Source organism: Genypterus blacodes, unplaced genomic scaffold (assembly GCF_046128005.1).
Source record: "Genypterus blacodes isolate CSIRO-AG114 ecotype Tasmania unplaced genomic scaffold, CSIRO-AGI_Gbla_v1 ptg000043l_1, whole genome shotgun sequence".
Taxonomy (NCBI): Eukaryota; Metazoa; Chordata; class Actinopteri; order Ophidiiformes; family Ophidiidae; genus Genypterus; species Genypterus blacodes.
The window spans coordinates 196,658-213,173 of NW_027466856.1; the positions used below are offsets into that span (position 1 = coordinate 196,658).

At 43.3% G+C, this 16,516-nt stretch overlaps 1 protein-coding gene across 3 annotated transcripts; it reads right to left on the bottom strand.

The window, feature by feature from the left end:
- Positions 1-73: 73 nt before the first annotated feature.
- LOC142999310 (ATP-binding cassette sub-family C member 4-like) lies at positions 74-15,574 on the bottom strand. Of its 3 annotated transcripts, XM_076148799.1 has the most exons (31): positions 15,342-15,574; positions 12,853-12,963; positions 11,587-11,707; positions 11,250-11,474; positions 11,056-11,145; positions 10,347-10,510; positions 10,074-10,199; positions 9,586-9,835; positions 9,355-9,462; positions 9,083-9,172; positions 8,750-8,941; positions 7,690-7,784; positions 7,519-7,605; positions 5,953-6,049; positions 5,606-5,806; positions 5,357-5,494; positions 4,876-4,913; positions 4,680-4,783; positions 4,445-4,591; positions 4,008-4,087; positions 3,706-3,856; positions 3,468-3,587; positions 3,085-3,195; positions 2,861-2,961; positions 2,553-2,744; positions 2,304-2,459; positions 1,869-1,958; positions 1,582-1,754; positions 1,384-1,489; positions 859-993; positions 74-771 (listed from the first exon to the last, which is right to left on the bottom strand). In XM_076148799.1, the coding sequence occupies exons 1-31, from the start codon at positions 15,413-15,415 to the stop codon at positions 682-684; spliced, it is 3,963 nt and encodes a 1,320-aa protein (XP_076004914.1). In that variant the 5' UTR covers positions 15,416-15,574; the 3' UTR covers positions 74-681. The 3 variants fall into 3 exon arrangements, with proteins under 3 accessions (XP_076004914.1, XP_076004915.1, XP_076004916.1); XM_076148800.1 differs by lacking the exons at positions 11,250-11,474; positions 11,587-11,707; positions 12,853-12,963; positions 15,342-15,574 and adding an exon at positions 11,228-11,248; XM_076148801.1 differs by lacking the exons at positions 11,250-11,474; positions 11,587-11,707; positions 12,853-12,963; positions 15,342-15,574 and having other exon boundaries at positions 10,347-10,479; positions 11,056-11,136.
- Between the last annotated feature and the right edge of the window lie 942 nt (positions 15,575-16,516).

A 16,516-nucleotide genomic window follows, 5' to 3' on the forward strand; every position in this document is an offset into this window, starting at 1 on the left:
ACTCAGTTGTACCCTGGCCGTTATTTGAGAAGTTACACTAAATACACTCACACTCAAAAAAAACTTCTTTAAGTAGCAGTAAAATTTCCCTTTAATATTGTTCCTAAAGGTGAGGAATACAAACATTAATATATTTGGTACAACAACTTTCAAGGTGCAAACATTCAAAACATTCTTTCAGAACCCTTCAGTCTTCCTCTGTGAAAATTGTTAGATTTGGATATTAATACTCTAATCGTTCTCAAACAAAGCACATTCTGGTGTGTTCACAGCAAAGAAACATTAAATCTCAAAAGGCACTCAAGGTCGAGGATTATGTAGATTGTTCTTGCATTTAAGGAAATTTATAGTTCAGTCAAAACATTTAACAATCAACTGTCAGCTCAGCATATCGAGCAGCAACGTGTTCAATGTATGATAAATAAGAACTACAGAAAATAAATAATTTACATACATTTTACACCATTGAATTTCAAACTCCAGGGTGTAAAGCGTAGTGTGTGTAAATTGGCTGAGGCGATTAAGGCCAGGCACACCCAAGGTTCCTAGCAGATCCTTTCCTCCACGCTCCAGAGGGGATTGTGGCTTCTTGTCCACTCCGCCATCACAAGCTGAAGGCCACTACGTGAGCCAAGGCACTTTCTGTAGCTTTGAGGCAAAGCAGCAAGAGCCTCGTTGAGGTTAAAGAGCCGTCTCAAAGATCACAAAGTTGACCTCACCCGTGTCTGTGTGTCCATTAGGTATGTTGGGACGGCTTCTGCTCTCATAAGCCTGAAAAAGCAATCAAATAAGCTTTGAAAGTAAAGAAAGACAAAGGCAGAGTTTGTGAATGTGGCTGTGAGCGAGCAGAGATCTTACCTGTTTAGCTGCCTCCAGCAGAGCGACTGCCTCCTGCTTGCCTGTCTGCTGCACCATTTTGTAAAATATCCCAGCTTGATCTTGAAGCAACGTGTAAGGCTCGTCGTAGGCGTGGATGCTTCCTGCATCTAACACCTACAGACAAAAACAAAGAGAAATCTAGTTGTGGAATTATTTTAGCAAAAACAACAATTTGACTGTGTTCTTTAGGTTGAAGATGTTTCTTCATTTTACAACTATAATAAGAGGCTGTGTGTGTGTGTGTGTGTGTGTGTGTGTGTGTGTGTGTGTGTGTGTGTGTGTGTGTGTGTGTGTGTGTGTGTGTGTGTGTGTGTGTGTGAGCGCGAACTGGATCAGTTCAGGAGTCCAGCATTTGCATGAGGTGCTTTTCATGTCATTTACATTTTATTCAAGTTTTATTTGCATTAACGAGACATGAATAGAATCATGAATGATGTCCCAGCACATGTCATGTTACGGGAGGATCAGCAACAAAAGGTAGAAATTGGACGGATGGTAACTCACCAGTATGCGGTCGCTGTCTATGATGGTGTTGAGGCGATGAGCGATGGTGAGTACGGTGCATTCTCTGAACTTCTCTCTTATGGTTTGCTGGATCAGCTCGTCTGTCCTTTGACGTCACAGCACAAGGAGGAACATGTAGGGCACCAGTATAAAACACATTTCTGACACAAAATGAACTGAAAGCTCTAAACCAGATACCTTGGGTCCACGTTGGCCGTGGCCTCGTCGATGACGAGGATGCGGTTCTTCCTCAGGACGGCTCTGGCCAGACACACCAGCTGCCTCTGTCCAACACTGAAGTTGGAGCCCGATTCAGCGAGAACCGTGTGCAACTTTCCAGGCAGCTCCTCCACCACAGACTTCAGCTGGACCTACACACACACACACACACACACACACACAAGATTGTTCTCACATGTGTGTTGGGTTTGTGTTATTCTAAGTGCTGTCTAAGTTGTGTGTTACTGTGTGTACGTGTTACTAGCCTCTTGCAGAGCGTTCCACAGGTCTTCATCAGTGTGCTGGTTAAAAGGATCCAGGTTCTTCCTCATGGTGCCTGTAAACAGCACTGGATCCTGGGGACAGAGGTCAGTGCTTCTTAAAGAATCTGGTTTCCTCTACCCTGCTCCTTTATCATCTCCTTCCAACTCCTCTCACATTGCTACAATTCTCATGGCCATCTCCGCCTTGCTCTAATTTCTTCTTTCTGCCTTCTTTTCTACTTCCTGCCCCTCTTACCTCCACGCCTCTTCACTTTTCCTAATTTGCCATGTTTTCCTTTTTGCATCTCTCACTGTCGTCTTGCCTTCCTTCACCTTCACTTGTCTCTCTTTCCTGTCCTTAATCATGCTTCTCTTCTACCCTTCCCTCCCTTACCTCCAGTTCTCCTTCTCTTCTCTTCTCTCTACGTACAAACTCACCTGAGGGATGATGGACATCTTCTGCCGCAGGTCATGGAGGCCGATCTCAGAGGTCAAAACTCCATCGATGTAGATTTTTCCTTGTGGCTCTGCTAGACGGAACAGAGCGGACACCAGCGAGCTTTTCCCAGCGCCCGTCCTACCCACAATGCCCACCTGCACAACAGAAAACAAAATGTCACTGCAACCTCAAGTTTGATTCAGAAATGAAAAGAACAAGTTTGACTTCTGGAGAACAAACTGTCTGACCTTTTCTTTGGGGCGGAACATTGCTTTCAGGTTCTGCAGGACCAGCGGGCCGTCGGGACTGTAGGAGAAGCTGACCTGGTCAAAGGTCACCAGGCCCTGGCTGGGCCAGTCAGGAGGAGGACGCTTGTTGGTTTCCCAGGGTGCCTCACTCTCCAGTTCTGTATACTCCATCACCCTCTCCACTGAGGTCATCTGAGGGCAGAGACTTCTATTTGTACCATTGGCTTTCTCAGCATGTATCAGGTCCAGTGCATACATTTTTTATGAATCCTACAAGTTTAACCAAAATGCTGGAGATAACATCTCACCATGTTCTCCACCTCAGCACTCTGCCTTACACCCCACTGGAACATGCCCATCAGTGTGATGGCGTAGGTCAGAGCCAGACCCACGGAGCCAGCATCCAGCTCTAACAGAGCCAACAGAAAGAATGACACAAGATATTCAAGTGCATGTTTTGATTTGGGTTGCCTTCTTACTCATATCTTCTTCACATTATTGACTCATTGAATGAAAATGAAATCTTCCTCACGGTCTCTGAGCAACAGGCAGCCGAAAGTGGTGACGGTAACAAAGACAGAGCACATGCCGTCAAGGCGGAGAGCAAACCAGCGAGAGGTGGTCAGGAACAGGAACCAGGACTCTGTTAAAGACAGTCAAGTAGAACACAATGGTATCGTAATCGTACAATGCAAAAAGCTACAGAAACCTCATGAGGGAAACTGCTCAGATCATGTGATCCTCATCACCACGAGTTACTGTATAAGCAGGGCTGCAAATAAGACATAATTGACCCGAGGGGAGACCTAATTCTGTGACATCCTGGGAACTTCAATCTCTTGGTTCTCATTGCTGTTATTAGTGAGTACTGGGCTGAAAACTAAATTGGCTTGAGGTGGTCAGACCAAGAAGAACCTGAGTGAAGGTCCTGATGGGCGTCAAAGGTTTTCTGGAATCTTTCTTCTGCTCTGAAGGCTCTGATTGTCCACAGACCCTGAAGTGTTGAAGACAGGTGAGAGAAGACTGGACTCCGAGCTGCAGGAAAAGGAGCACGTGACACCAGATGTACACAAAAGTCTCAGAATATAATTAATATAAGCACATCAAACAGACACAGTTACTCTGTGTCTCCATGGCGATGTGGAACACTCACTGGTGGCCTCCAGGCGTTTGATGTCTCTGGAAGTCTGCAGGTAGTAGCGACGGACGTAGATGAAGACCAAGAGAAGGGGGACCACAGGGATGAGGATCCAAGGGATCACTGATGAAGCCACAGCGACCACGCCAAGAATCTGCAGTAACACCTGTGCACCAAAAATTGAAGGTCTGTACATTTTTGAGGTGTGGCAGTGACAGTGGCATATGAGCATTACAGAAGCATGAATAAAATGCCAAAACACGCTTAAAACATCCTTAACTCATGCAGCTTTAAGACATGTGAGATCTGTCTCTCACCTGAATATTGTCCACAAATGTCCATGGCATGTTGGAGTCCAGCAGGCCAACATCTTTTGAGAATCGATTTAAAATTCTCCCTGATGAGATATGAGAGAATATAATCAGTGAATATTCTGTCCTAGATGCATGATTATGTCACACAACACATAAGCCTGTGTGAGGAAATACTAATCTGGAATAAGAACTTAGTTATGTTTCATTGCAGCTGGAAGAGCCAATTTAGAAATTCTTTTGGTTAAGAGAATGATTAATGTTATAATTATATATATATATATATATATATATATATATATACATATATATACATATATATAAAACATATATATATTATAACATTAATCATTTTCTTATACTATACTATACCTTCTTTAAGGTTTTGGTTAGAAGTGATGTTTGTGCTAGACAGATGTAAAACTGGTGGTGATAAATCTTACCTATTGGGTTGATGTCAAAAAATCGGACGGGTGTGCGCAGGATGGCGCTGAACATCCGGTTGTGCAGGTTTTCTATACACCTCACCAACACATTGAATAGGAGCAGATTCCTGGCAAAGCCAAAGACGATGGTGGCTGCAGTCAAACCTGTAAAACAACCAGAATATTCTCCAACCCACTACAGCCGACATGTTGTTTACATGGCTGCAGCATGAACACGCTAACAGCAGATTACCTCCATAAATGCCCAGATAGAACCCCAGGTTCAGCTCTGTGGTGACATTCTGTGCAGTTTGGATGACGGTGCTGTTGATATTCAGCTTTTCTTGCTCGTCGGCCCTGATGAGACAAAATTATACAGTTTCAACAATGAGATAGAGGTGAAATAAAAACACTAGGTCATCTGACAGTCTACTGGTTTTCAATCTTACCAGTAAGCTAGCCACCAGTCCTGCATGATGTATGCCACCTACAAAACAAGCAGACAGTGTCTTGGTGTGTTTTCAAAATTAACTCAAGCAACACAGCTACACTCAGCACGTTTTTTATGCGATTCAAGTTATTCAGCTTTTTCCTAAATTCAATAGTTCAACAAGATGGATAAGAGACCTGCCTCCTTCTGACTGTTTTCTCTAAGGACAGGTTAAAAAAGGGAATCTTAAAATGATATGCCACTGATTTTACAATTTCCTCATTTTATTTACTCCTCCATTGTTTTTTGAATGGACCCCTATGGACCCCCTGAACACTTTGAAAAGCCTCTATCAGAAACTTTTCATGAAGGTCCAAGTACATTATAAAGTAATATGTTCGCCTTTGCGTGTTTCCTTTCATTCAGTTGCTCCTTTCACTGTATATATGTCAGTGAGGGCCATTAGTGCTCTAAATTGCACTGGGCTTTGTTTAGCATACCTGAGCCAGAATGTTGATGAGTATCACAAACAGCAGAACAGCAATGCTGGCTCCAGCTTTCAGGTATTTGATGTACAGGCCGACTCCGATGGATCCCTGAGCTCGACTCTCCTCCGACATTTTCAGGACTGGCTCTGCCTGCGTCGATGACACCAGATTAAAGACGAGCATGGTGTCCATAGTGAAATCAATCTGCCACTCTCTCAACAACAACATCTACAATAGACAAAGATGGGGCAAAATACAAACCGGCAGCTGCTCGCCTCCATCTTTGAGTGAGTGCACAGAGGAAGCCTGGGAAAGCACAGAGTTCTCCGACAGAGTCCGACTCCGATAGGAGACCTCTTGAGACGACTGCTGCTCCTCCTCCTCGTCCTTCTTCAGCAGGGAGGTGAAGTCAACTCCGGAGCGCTGCAGCTCTGCGTAGGTCCCCTTTGCCACCATGTGACCCTAACGTGCACATTGAGCTACACATTCACTTCATTGGAAAACATACCTATCACATATTCACACACACAAATGAGGTCTCTTTTCCCTCGTAACACTCCATCGTACGTCAGGCTCAGGTAAGAGGGGATCATTTTGCTCTCACTGACCTCCTTCAGGACCACTATCTGGTCAGCTGCCTTCAGGTACTGAAGCTGGTGGGTGACCAGGATACGAGGTTTCTTCTTCAGCAGGCCACAGATACACCTGATATATGGACACAAAACAGCTCATCAAGACCATGTGAGGATTCAGCAAGAATACATGAAAAAATACAAACAAACACCAGAAATCAAAGCCAACATTTTCAAACAGGCTTTATTCATTTGACTTGTGCTTCCTATCCTTTATCACTGTTGTTGCACACACCTCTGAGGACTGTAAGAGGAAGAGTGGGACCAGTTTCCATTGTGTGCCTGACAGCAGCAGCACCGCTCCCCTTCCTGTATCCAAACTAGGGCTGCACCTAACGATTATTTTTTAATCTAAAGATTATTTTTACGATTAGTCGATTAATCTGTAGATTATATTTATTACGCAATATAGCAATGATTTCCCCCAAAATAAATATCAAACTTATTTCATTAATATTTCAATATTTTCTTCAATCATCTTCTCTTGAAAACAAATGTAACAAAGATTTGCAATGCATTATTCCACAACTAGCCACCTTGTGACTGATTATCTCTTTTTTACAATCCAACATATTGCTTATTCAATTCAAGTCAAAGTGATAGAGCGCAATCTACATTCAACAACAAAAAAACATGAAACGCAGGTCAGTTTGCTCCGCCATCAGTCGGTCGGACAGGGGGTGGGGTTGAGACGCAGGTCAATTTGCGCTTCCGCACGTCAGCCAGCAAAGAGCCGCATGCAGCCCGCGAGCCACGTGTTTGCTGCCCCTGTCCTAGACCTAGTGTAACGGGGGGGGGGACACAAAGTGCTGCTGCCTTGACAACGTGCTCCGCGATGCTTTCACATTAGACCGTAGGCGACTTTTTTCCCCTGCAGCTTGTTCTCTGGTTGCCTGCATGCTTCCACCTGGTGCAGCCATCTTACGTCATTATGACGCGTCGGCCCACAGTTATGCAAGTCGACGTATTCACATAATCGAGCAGTCGATTTACATCGACACGTCACTCCAAACATGTTTGTATTTAATAAGAATAACACTTTACCTCGCTACAGTATAGTATAGTACAGTTTGATCTGCTCATGCAGGCAGTGGCTTAGTGGTTAGAGCTTCTGCTTGGCAACCGGAGGGTTGCCGGTTCGAGCCCCTGCCGAGGCGCCCCTGAGCAAGGCACCGAATCCTCAATTGCTCCCCCCTCTGCGAAGGGTGGTAATGTAATGTAAGTCGCTTTGGATAAAAGCGTCTGCCAAATGATCGTAATGTAATGTAATGTAATGTCATGCTTAAGACAAATTTGGGGCTATGGTGACAGAGGGCGAACATGGAGCAGGATGTTTCTGCTAAGCTATTAATTCTGCACTTACAAAAGTTAACAAAATACAGGCACATTTGAAGTCTAGTAAAGAGCCTCTTCTTGTTAAATCTAATAAGCTGGATGAGGTAAGAGCTTTCACTGATGACCTCAGAAAACGTTGCTACTGAAGAGACACAAATTCTCCACAACAGCGCCCATCACTTTTTCTGTTGCTTGGAAGTCACTCACTGTTCAAACAGATGTCTCCCAACCTCGGCATCGACGGCACTTAAGGGGTCATCCAGCAGGTAGATGTCGGCATCCTGATACACAGCCCTGACAACACACACAAACAAAGACAAGTGTGTTATCTCCCTGCAGTATTTACATAAATGTTGAATGTTTGGATGGTCCTCATACCTCGCCAGGTTGACACGAGCTTTCTGCCCCCCGCTGAGTGTGGCTCCTCTGTCGCCGATCAGTGTCAGGTCTCCATCTGGGAGAAGCTCCATGTCCTGTATCAGAGGGACAACACTGCATCACTCACAGGCATCAATGTGTTCCTACAAACCTTAAAGGTGCCACAATGATCATCTGTATATCAATAATGGATACGTGTCAACTCTACTACTGGAATATTATCCCGATAGAAAACACAAAATTAACAAGAAGTACTTGGGCTCTACAGAGGACACAGCTATAGAAAGTAGGTACTGCCCCTCTACTGGCACATCAAGAAAACTTTTTTCATTTCTACACAAAAACTGGAACTAAAGGGGGAATTGGCACTGTGAATGCATGTACTCTTTTTGATTGATTGATTTTGGCGAATTTATATTTTTGGTTGATTTAGGCTCAAATTGGGCAATTATGTGAACTAACCTATGTGTCAGACAGGTTAGATACACTTGTGCCCGACTCGTTTATCCTCTGCCTCTTGCAGGGTCTTTCCTTACCAGGATGCCTAATTTGTTGACAGTTCACCTGTAATACTGCCTAGGAACTGAAATCTATTTGTTTGTCTTATCTTTCCTCTTTTGATACTACAATTTCTTGTTTGACGCGCATTACACTCTTGTTTGCTCTATACTATCTTTTATCCTCTGCTGCAGTAACACTGTAAATGTCCCTGCCTGGGGACTTATAATCTTTTATCATGTGATCTTATCTATACGGCTGTGGCCTTTCACATTCATGTCATAGTACGATTGCTTCCAATGTGGGAGTCACTTGGGATGGTAAAGTTGAAAAATAAGGCAGATTCAACCTTTAAAACCAATGTTGAAGTAACTATCTTTGCGCAACACATTATTTCAGCATCTTTAACTTCACTGTAATGTAGAACAACTGCTGATGCAGCTGTTCCTTTACCACTCTGCAAGTGACACACAGACACAGAAAGACTTTAAAAAGTCAATAAGACAGATTAAATGACTACAATAAAAAGCAATCAAGCAATTTGAATCTGATGACCACTCACCCTCTTCAGAGCACAGGCCCGCAGCACATTCTCATACTTCTGAGGGTTCATCTCTTTCCCAAACAGGATGTTGCTGCGGATGGTTCCAGGGAACACCCAGGGCTGCTGGGAGGCATAGGTCAGCTGACCTTTGACATTCAGCACCCCCCTGTCCAAAGGCAGTTCTCCAAGGATGGAGCTCAACAAGGATGACTGGATAGAAACATCAGCATAAAGAAACATCATCAGTCCTGTTCAGTGCTCTTCCTCCTTATAAACATGAAAGTATATAAATCATTCCACGACCAGTTCTCCTTCTCTCATGTGTAGTGGCTGCATCAAGAGAGCTCTGACCTTTCCAGCCCCTACTGGTCCAATTACAGCCAAGAGTTGAGGTGACTTCAAGGAGAGAGAGATGTTCTGCAGAGATGGTGCATCTAGGCTCTGCAAGGGCACAAAGATGAGGCAAAATAGAGATCAATCACAAACAAGAGTGAAAATGAACCTGTTATCCTTGTGTGATTCAAAACACAGAAGTGTTTTTTTTACGTTTGTTATTATCCTAGTGTGTGTGTGTGTGTGTTCTATTCATCAGTGTGCTGTAGTAGGCACAAAGGTTCTCTAACCTTGTCCCAGTAGCAGATCAGGTCCTTGATCTCCACAGAGACGTCCTTCTTCTCCTCCTTTGGCAGCACAGAGCCACTATTTGTGACCTCGTCCAGCATCAAAAACTCCTTCAGCATGAATACAAAAACACAATTGAATAACTGCAGAGATGGAATTTCTTTTTAAAAACACCCACTTTCATAATCACTAATGCCTTTAGAACAGCAGGCCTGCATCATCACTTTGCTTACCTGAATCCTCTGTACGCTGACGCGGGTCTCAAACAGTTTCTCAATGGCAGCCGGAAAGAAAAGGGTGACAGTGAGTCGCACGGCACTGTACAGCGACACCGTGACAAACACACGGCTGGCTGAGATGGTGTTTCCAAGAAGAACATAGAGGGTGAAGGTGACGAAGAGGATGATCTTGCTGGCACAGAAGAAAGAGCCCATGTTGAGGCCTCGCAGGTAGGAGCTCATCATGATCTTGGAGATCTCCTTGCTGTTTACACAAACACAGTTTAAACTATTACAACTCAGTACTTTGTTTATATATTTACAGTTTAAGATCAGGGTCAGGCTAATTTGATGGCAGACTGAGTGGAACAGTAAGAGAAAGTTGGTTTAAGATGAACATGATGGCTTTGTTTCCACATTTGCTTATCTTTTGCAAGGCGTTTTGTCTCCCCAACTCCTCAGAAAATATCTGGCTACTAAAGTACAAATGCGTTCATGTTTACCTTCGCACCTCAGACACCAGTGCAGCAAAAGGTTTCTCCCAGGCGTACATCTTAATGATCCTCATTCCAGACACCACTTCGTTCATTGTGCGTATTCTGTTGTCAGTGAGAGCGGCGGTCTTACTCCTACACAGGAACAGGGGAAAAAATCAATGGTTTCCTCAATAACCAGACAGATGGCACAACAGGTGATCTACTTCCTCTGCAGCTCAGTTTGCCTGCCTCACTTTCAAAGGTGTTCTGAGGTGACGGGTTACATTCATATTGCATTACCTGAATTTTGAAAACAGCCGTCCAAACATTGTCTGTGTAGGCATCAGGAACATGAGGATCACCATGCCTGCCAAGCAAGACGGGCCAATCTCCACCCAGAGCAGCCCCACAACCACCGCCGCCTGGAGAGGCCCTACCCACAGGAAATGTAGGAATATAGTGACCTGTTAAAGAGACCCCGCCGTGAATGATCAGGAAAACAATAGGCATGGATCGCAATTACTTCATATGGTAAGGATCAATTATTCTGGACAAGACTTTTGATCAATTCAGGCCATAACTATCTGTGTCTATTTTAGAGGTCTCAGCTCAAACATTCAGTACAGCTCAGACGTTAACAGGTAGACTATAAGGAAGATTTAGCCGTTACCCCTGGTTCTTAACAACACAGGGCTGGAATCACTACACCGTAGAACAAACTAGAAAGAGGCGTCACTACAAATCATTGCATTTAATTAAAATGGGTTGTTTAATGTCACATTCAACATCTGTGACGATTTTCACAGCAGGTTCTGGCCCACTGATCTAAGTGAAACCTCGACTCGAGTGAGATTACTGGGCTCTGTGCCACGCTGGCTTAACTACAGTATCTCATTCCCTTAACTGCGTCATGGCCACAGGATGTCACCTTTCCTCTCACGTACAACAACAGAAACACCATTCATGCAATTTCTTTCACTTTGCCTGATTTGCCTGTAATTTCACGTACATCATCAAAGCGGATCACATCGTTCGATAGGAGGTTGACAATCTGGCCCGTTGTGGTTTTTCCCATGGCTGCGCTGCTGAGGCACAGAGCCTGGAGAAAGACAAGAATCAAATCAGTGATGGAACAAAGCACCAAGCAATAAACAAACAATGGCTCAAATACCAACGGCCACAGGAAGATGCCCTCTTACTCGCCTTCCCGTAGATCATGTGACACATCGCCACTCTGATCTTCATGCCCGCTCTCTGGACGTGGTAAAAGTAGAGGTGATGGAGCACCGCCAGGCTGATGGTGGAGACAGCCAGCCCAGCCGCGTAGCCAATAGTCTCGTACAGCGCAGTCATGTTGTCTGGGTCGTAACTCTCAAAGTATGTAATCACTTTCCCCAAGATGACTGGCTGGATGACTTTAATGACCTCCTGATATGCAGAGTACGAGATGGTGAATTTGGGGAAAATTCACGCAGGATATGAAACTACTGCAGTTAGCGTTTTGGTTTCAAAGTATTGGATTCATTCTCCAGCCACTGACCTCGATGAGAGTGAAGAGACCGAGCAGTGCATATGGTTTCCAGTAGCACTTCACGATGGCTTTGGTGAGTCGGGGCTCTCGCAGCTCTTTGGTACACTTCTGAACTTCATGATCCCAGCATCTGTCCAAGAGGGAGATGTTGTGTTATTTGATGTATTTCAGCATTGCAAGGGCCTGAATTCAAAGCCAGATGAGTCGAGATTCGTTTGTAGAATCTGAGATCAAAACCACATCCACTGAGGGAGTAGTTAAGGAATTTGTTTTCTACTTAAGGTAATTAAAGAAATGTCTCCCATCCCATGTAAAGTCAGAATCTGATTGGTAAAGACACGTCCAAACCTGTAGTGATAATTACCATACAGTACTGTTACCTTTACTGGTTGCTAATGCCAACTCTTTGGTAACCACAGAGAGATGTTCCTGGCCTGATTTAACACCTAATGACCAGTCTGTTCCCTTCCTGTAGTGAAAAATCATCTGCAACCACATTTGACCGAAGTTGTGTTCATTTAGTTTAATGAGTAGTAGATGGAAAACAACGAGCTGTCGCCGACGTTATAAATCCGAGCCCCAAATCAATCCGACTGCACAGTTGGGTCTTTGTCTTTCTCCAAGGAGATCATCATTTGAGGAATTTGATCGCTGCAGATTTTAATCTCTCCATTTTTTAATCATTCACTCCTTTCACTTTCAGTAGGTTTGTTATGCTACCACTTTTAAGTTAAGAGGGACTTGTTTGTTCTTTGTTTTGTCCAGACTCATGAAGAACTGGTCAATTTTTCTCAGGAATGAGCAACCAATGAGGAATAACTCCAACTTCTGTGTTCTGTGTTTGGATTTGGAAGTGTGACTTCTGTTTTCTAGTGAGTCGTTGTGATTGCGTAACCACTGAGATTGTTTCCTGACATGGACGTGAGAACTGTACATTTTATCTCCACACAAAAGAACAAAACAACACAGTCTGTACAATCTTCCCGCATGGATGTGATGATCTGCTTCGACTGAAACTCATTAGTCTGTCTGACAATTCCAAACATTTATGAATACATTGGGACTAGTCCACAGTTTAATTGAACATGCATTCTCTCCAACTTCATTATCCGTAACTGTATCTGCTATTTATAACTACAATGATAACTAAAGCACCTGACCTAATGACCTACACTCTCTCCAAAATAGCTCCCATTTGTCCATAACTCCATCCAACATCTATAAGTTACCATGGTAACTACATTGAGCTGTAAGTTAGTCATAACCCCTCCATACCTCTGCAGCTCCTGTCCGAGTCTCTCTGACTTGTCCTCTGAGAGCACCTCGTACATGTCATCTTCCTCCAGTCTGCGTTTCGACCCAGTGTGAAAAAAGGGATTCAACCACCTGTAGGAGGAAGAAGAGGAAGATGATGATGTCAATGATGAGCTCCATTCATTTATTCATTCCTAATAGCCATTACATGTATTGACATACAATTTGAAACATTGTGGAGAAGCTTAAATGTGCAGGGAGGGGGAGATTTTGTCACTATCACCACCAAGATATTAAAGTGTTTTTACCACAAGCTAACATTGGGCTGGTGTAATAAAATTGTCCCAGAGCATTTGTCTGCCAGAGAAATATGGCACAGAACCCTTAAAGCTGTCTTGATCAGTAACTTGTGCTTCGTAACTATGATGGTAAATCTTCACCGACAGGAGTGTTTCTTGAGATTACACATGATGTGAATGGAGGAGGAGTGGCTCCAAAATAAGGCAGGGGGCAAAGAACAGCAGAGAGATTCTGCTGACAGCAACATGACAAGGCACTTTTGAGCATGAAACTGCATAAATCATAAAACCCATGATTAAAAAATGAGGGGGAAAGATCCCTTCAGCATAAAGTGTATAACTATATACTGTATATGTATATATAATCACTTCTACAGACAAGATCTAAGTTTACACACAAACAGACCCTTTATTGATCTCTAGCTTGGCAAATTCAGATCTCCAGGCAAAACTCTGAATGAATGAGAGTCAAGATCATCAGCAAAGGGCAAAATAAGTGTTCAAGAAACAGTATTAAGAAGAACGACACATTTTTCCCTCAAACTAGGATCAATGCATATGGAGTACCTAGTTACATGCCTTGCTGTGCTCCTTATACCATCAATTGGCGGGACATATCTCTCTGGTTTAATAAAAGAGGCAAAATTAAGTCACTGGAATCACATCAAAGATTTTAGCTTTTCAATGGCTTAACGTACGAAACCTCGATGTCCGCTTTATCGAATTGTGCAGCTACATCACATTTTGCCAGGCTGAGTAGAATTCACTCTCTGCCATCAATTGGGTGTTTGTAGCTGGTCCAGTCTTTAAAATAATGGTACAAATGTCCACAAACATGCTTGTTTTTTTAAAAAGGGGAGAACCTGTCGTAACCACCAAAATGATCGTAATGTAATCTACTCTCATTTCAATGCTGCAGAGATCATATTACACTTTAGTGGCCCAAGTCCTTCATCTCTTGCCAATCTGTTCATGAAAGATGTCACATGCTCTAAGACATGGGATTCTTCCGGGTACAGCCTTCTCACTTCCCACAAGGATTTTGTTCTTAAGTAAAATATTCGGGTGAAGAAGATGCTGCACTGTTTGTTTTCTTTCCCCATACTGAATAAATCTCAGTTCTCACACTCTAACACTCGTCATCACTTCCTTCCATCCTTCTCTCTTTCCCCTTGAGAAGGCTAAGTAGAGCTGACGTGTATTCAGGCTGAGGGAGGTGGACGGCAACTCGCTCATTCTTTTAACCTTGACCTTTGTTAACATAGAAAATAAGTAATAGTAATAGTAGTAATAGTAAACAGTCAATATTTCACCCTCTTCTCTTTACCCTTGACCCCAGCCTTGTGTCATACAGGAAATCACGTTGACCTGTGGTCAAACTAACTGTGGGGATTCGGTCACACGAGCCTCTTGAGAAACTTTGACATTGTGGCTTGCTGATGGCGACAATCGCTAAACAGTCACATGATGCAAATGGTTCACCTTTGAAAAGGAATGGGGATAGGTTTATACTTTAACCATTTTACCCGACATGTCTACAAAATAGTGTGTGTGTCAACTGTGACATCATTCATTGGGCCTTTTACAACTGTGACATCATTCAGTATGTTATATGGGAGCTGTTAGTGTGGTATCATTAATGCCTCCCACTAACATAATTGTTTGAAGCAAATAGAAAATAATACTGCTATATAAGAACCACATTATTCACCATATACCCTGAACAATGTTTCTGTCAAGTTTGGAGGCCATGGAGGAAATGTGTTCGTCGTTCTTTACACTCCAATGATAGAAGTAATAGTAGTTGTAGTAAAGTAGACATAGTAAAGTAAACATAGTATAATTAACTACAATAACATATGGTAATGTTTGATGTAAGGCTTAAGTTACAGGCATGGAGTGTTTATATTTCACCATCGCCTTGCAACGCTTATCAGTGTTCAGCAGCGATGTATTTCTTAAAACAACTTTTCCAAGGTGAAAGACCGTGTGAATTGTAAACGTGAAGTGGTAAAACAGTCCCACTTTTCTTGGCGGACTGCTCACAGGTTCCACTTAGCAAATTAACGTTTCATTTACGCTGTAGCCTTCACTTTGTCTCAATTCTTTCAGGCTAAACGCAACACACAATAGCCAAATCCTACCCGTGTTGTTTAAATCACCCCGCTCTCTAGCTTACCGCAACAGCATCCGGGTAATTTGTCGACTTACCAGAAGAATATCTTTGAGAAAACATTCGCAGTAGCCGCCGGGTTGGTTTTAACATCTTTGCCGACCTTCTCCATGCTGCTTTTCGCTCCCAGCGTGACTCGCCCCTAACTTTTGGCCGCCGGAAAGTGTTTCCTCTTGGCTATGTTGTGTAAGTCGGCGGCTCACACATGTTTCGCGGGGAGTTTCACACAGCGATAACACTCTAGGCTTCTTAGCCGGACGGGTGCACGAGCTTGCCTTACAGTCACCGAAAAGAAACGAGACATCTTGGCTGTATCCGCCTCCGAGGCACCTCACTGGCTGCGAAATCACCATTGCGACACGCTATTGGCTGTCTCGCCCAGCCCTTTCTTCCATCCGATTGGCTGAGGATGTAGCATCACATTGTATTGGCTGCGCAACATGAAACGTTTGTAGAGAGGTTACACGTGAAAATGAGTCTGGAATTACTTGGAAAAAGGTAGAGAAGATGTTTTGCGCTATTGTAATGTTGTGCTCCATTTACATCAGCCGCAACATTTGAAATGATAGCCAACGAGGATATAGTGGTGAAGAATACAAGAATGTACCATAACTCCCATCACATAGCTTTAATAGGAATCATAAACAATTAACAATGGATCCTGCAGTGTAATTTATTATCTATTATCTATTATCTATTATCTATCATCAATTTAAAGTAAGATCGTAGGTGAGTTAAATCATCTATTGTTATACAAATTTCACATATATTCACAGATTGTTTTCGTTGTAAAACAAGATCGCTTTTTGAAATGGTCAATATTTGACTCTAATTAATCTTTAACCAAGATTTCCCTCTGTTATAATGAGTCTCTCGTGGTAATTATAGAGTTAACATTTATTGGGAACTCCCCACTTCCTCTCTCGCTCTCGCTCTCGCACGCACACGCACACTCTAAAAGAACCTTATTGAGTTTGAAGGTAATGCAGCCTTACTGGCTGATCTCATTTCATGACAACAAACTCCTGTCTTGTGTCAAGAAAGAGAATTACCCTTCAAAATATCTTTCCGTCTGTAGTCGTGTGTGTTATTTGCTTGCCCAAAACCCACACAGAGTATCTGTGCCTCTCTCTGTCAGGGTCACACCCCTGCTCCCCACCCATCAGAGACAGGATATCCTATAAATAACAGGCAGGCTGTAGATGACAGATGC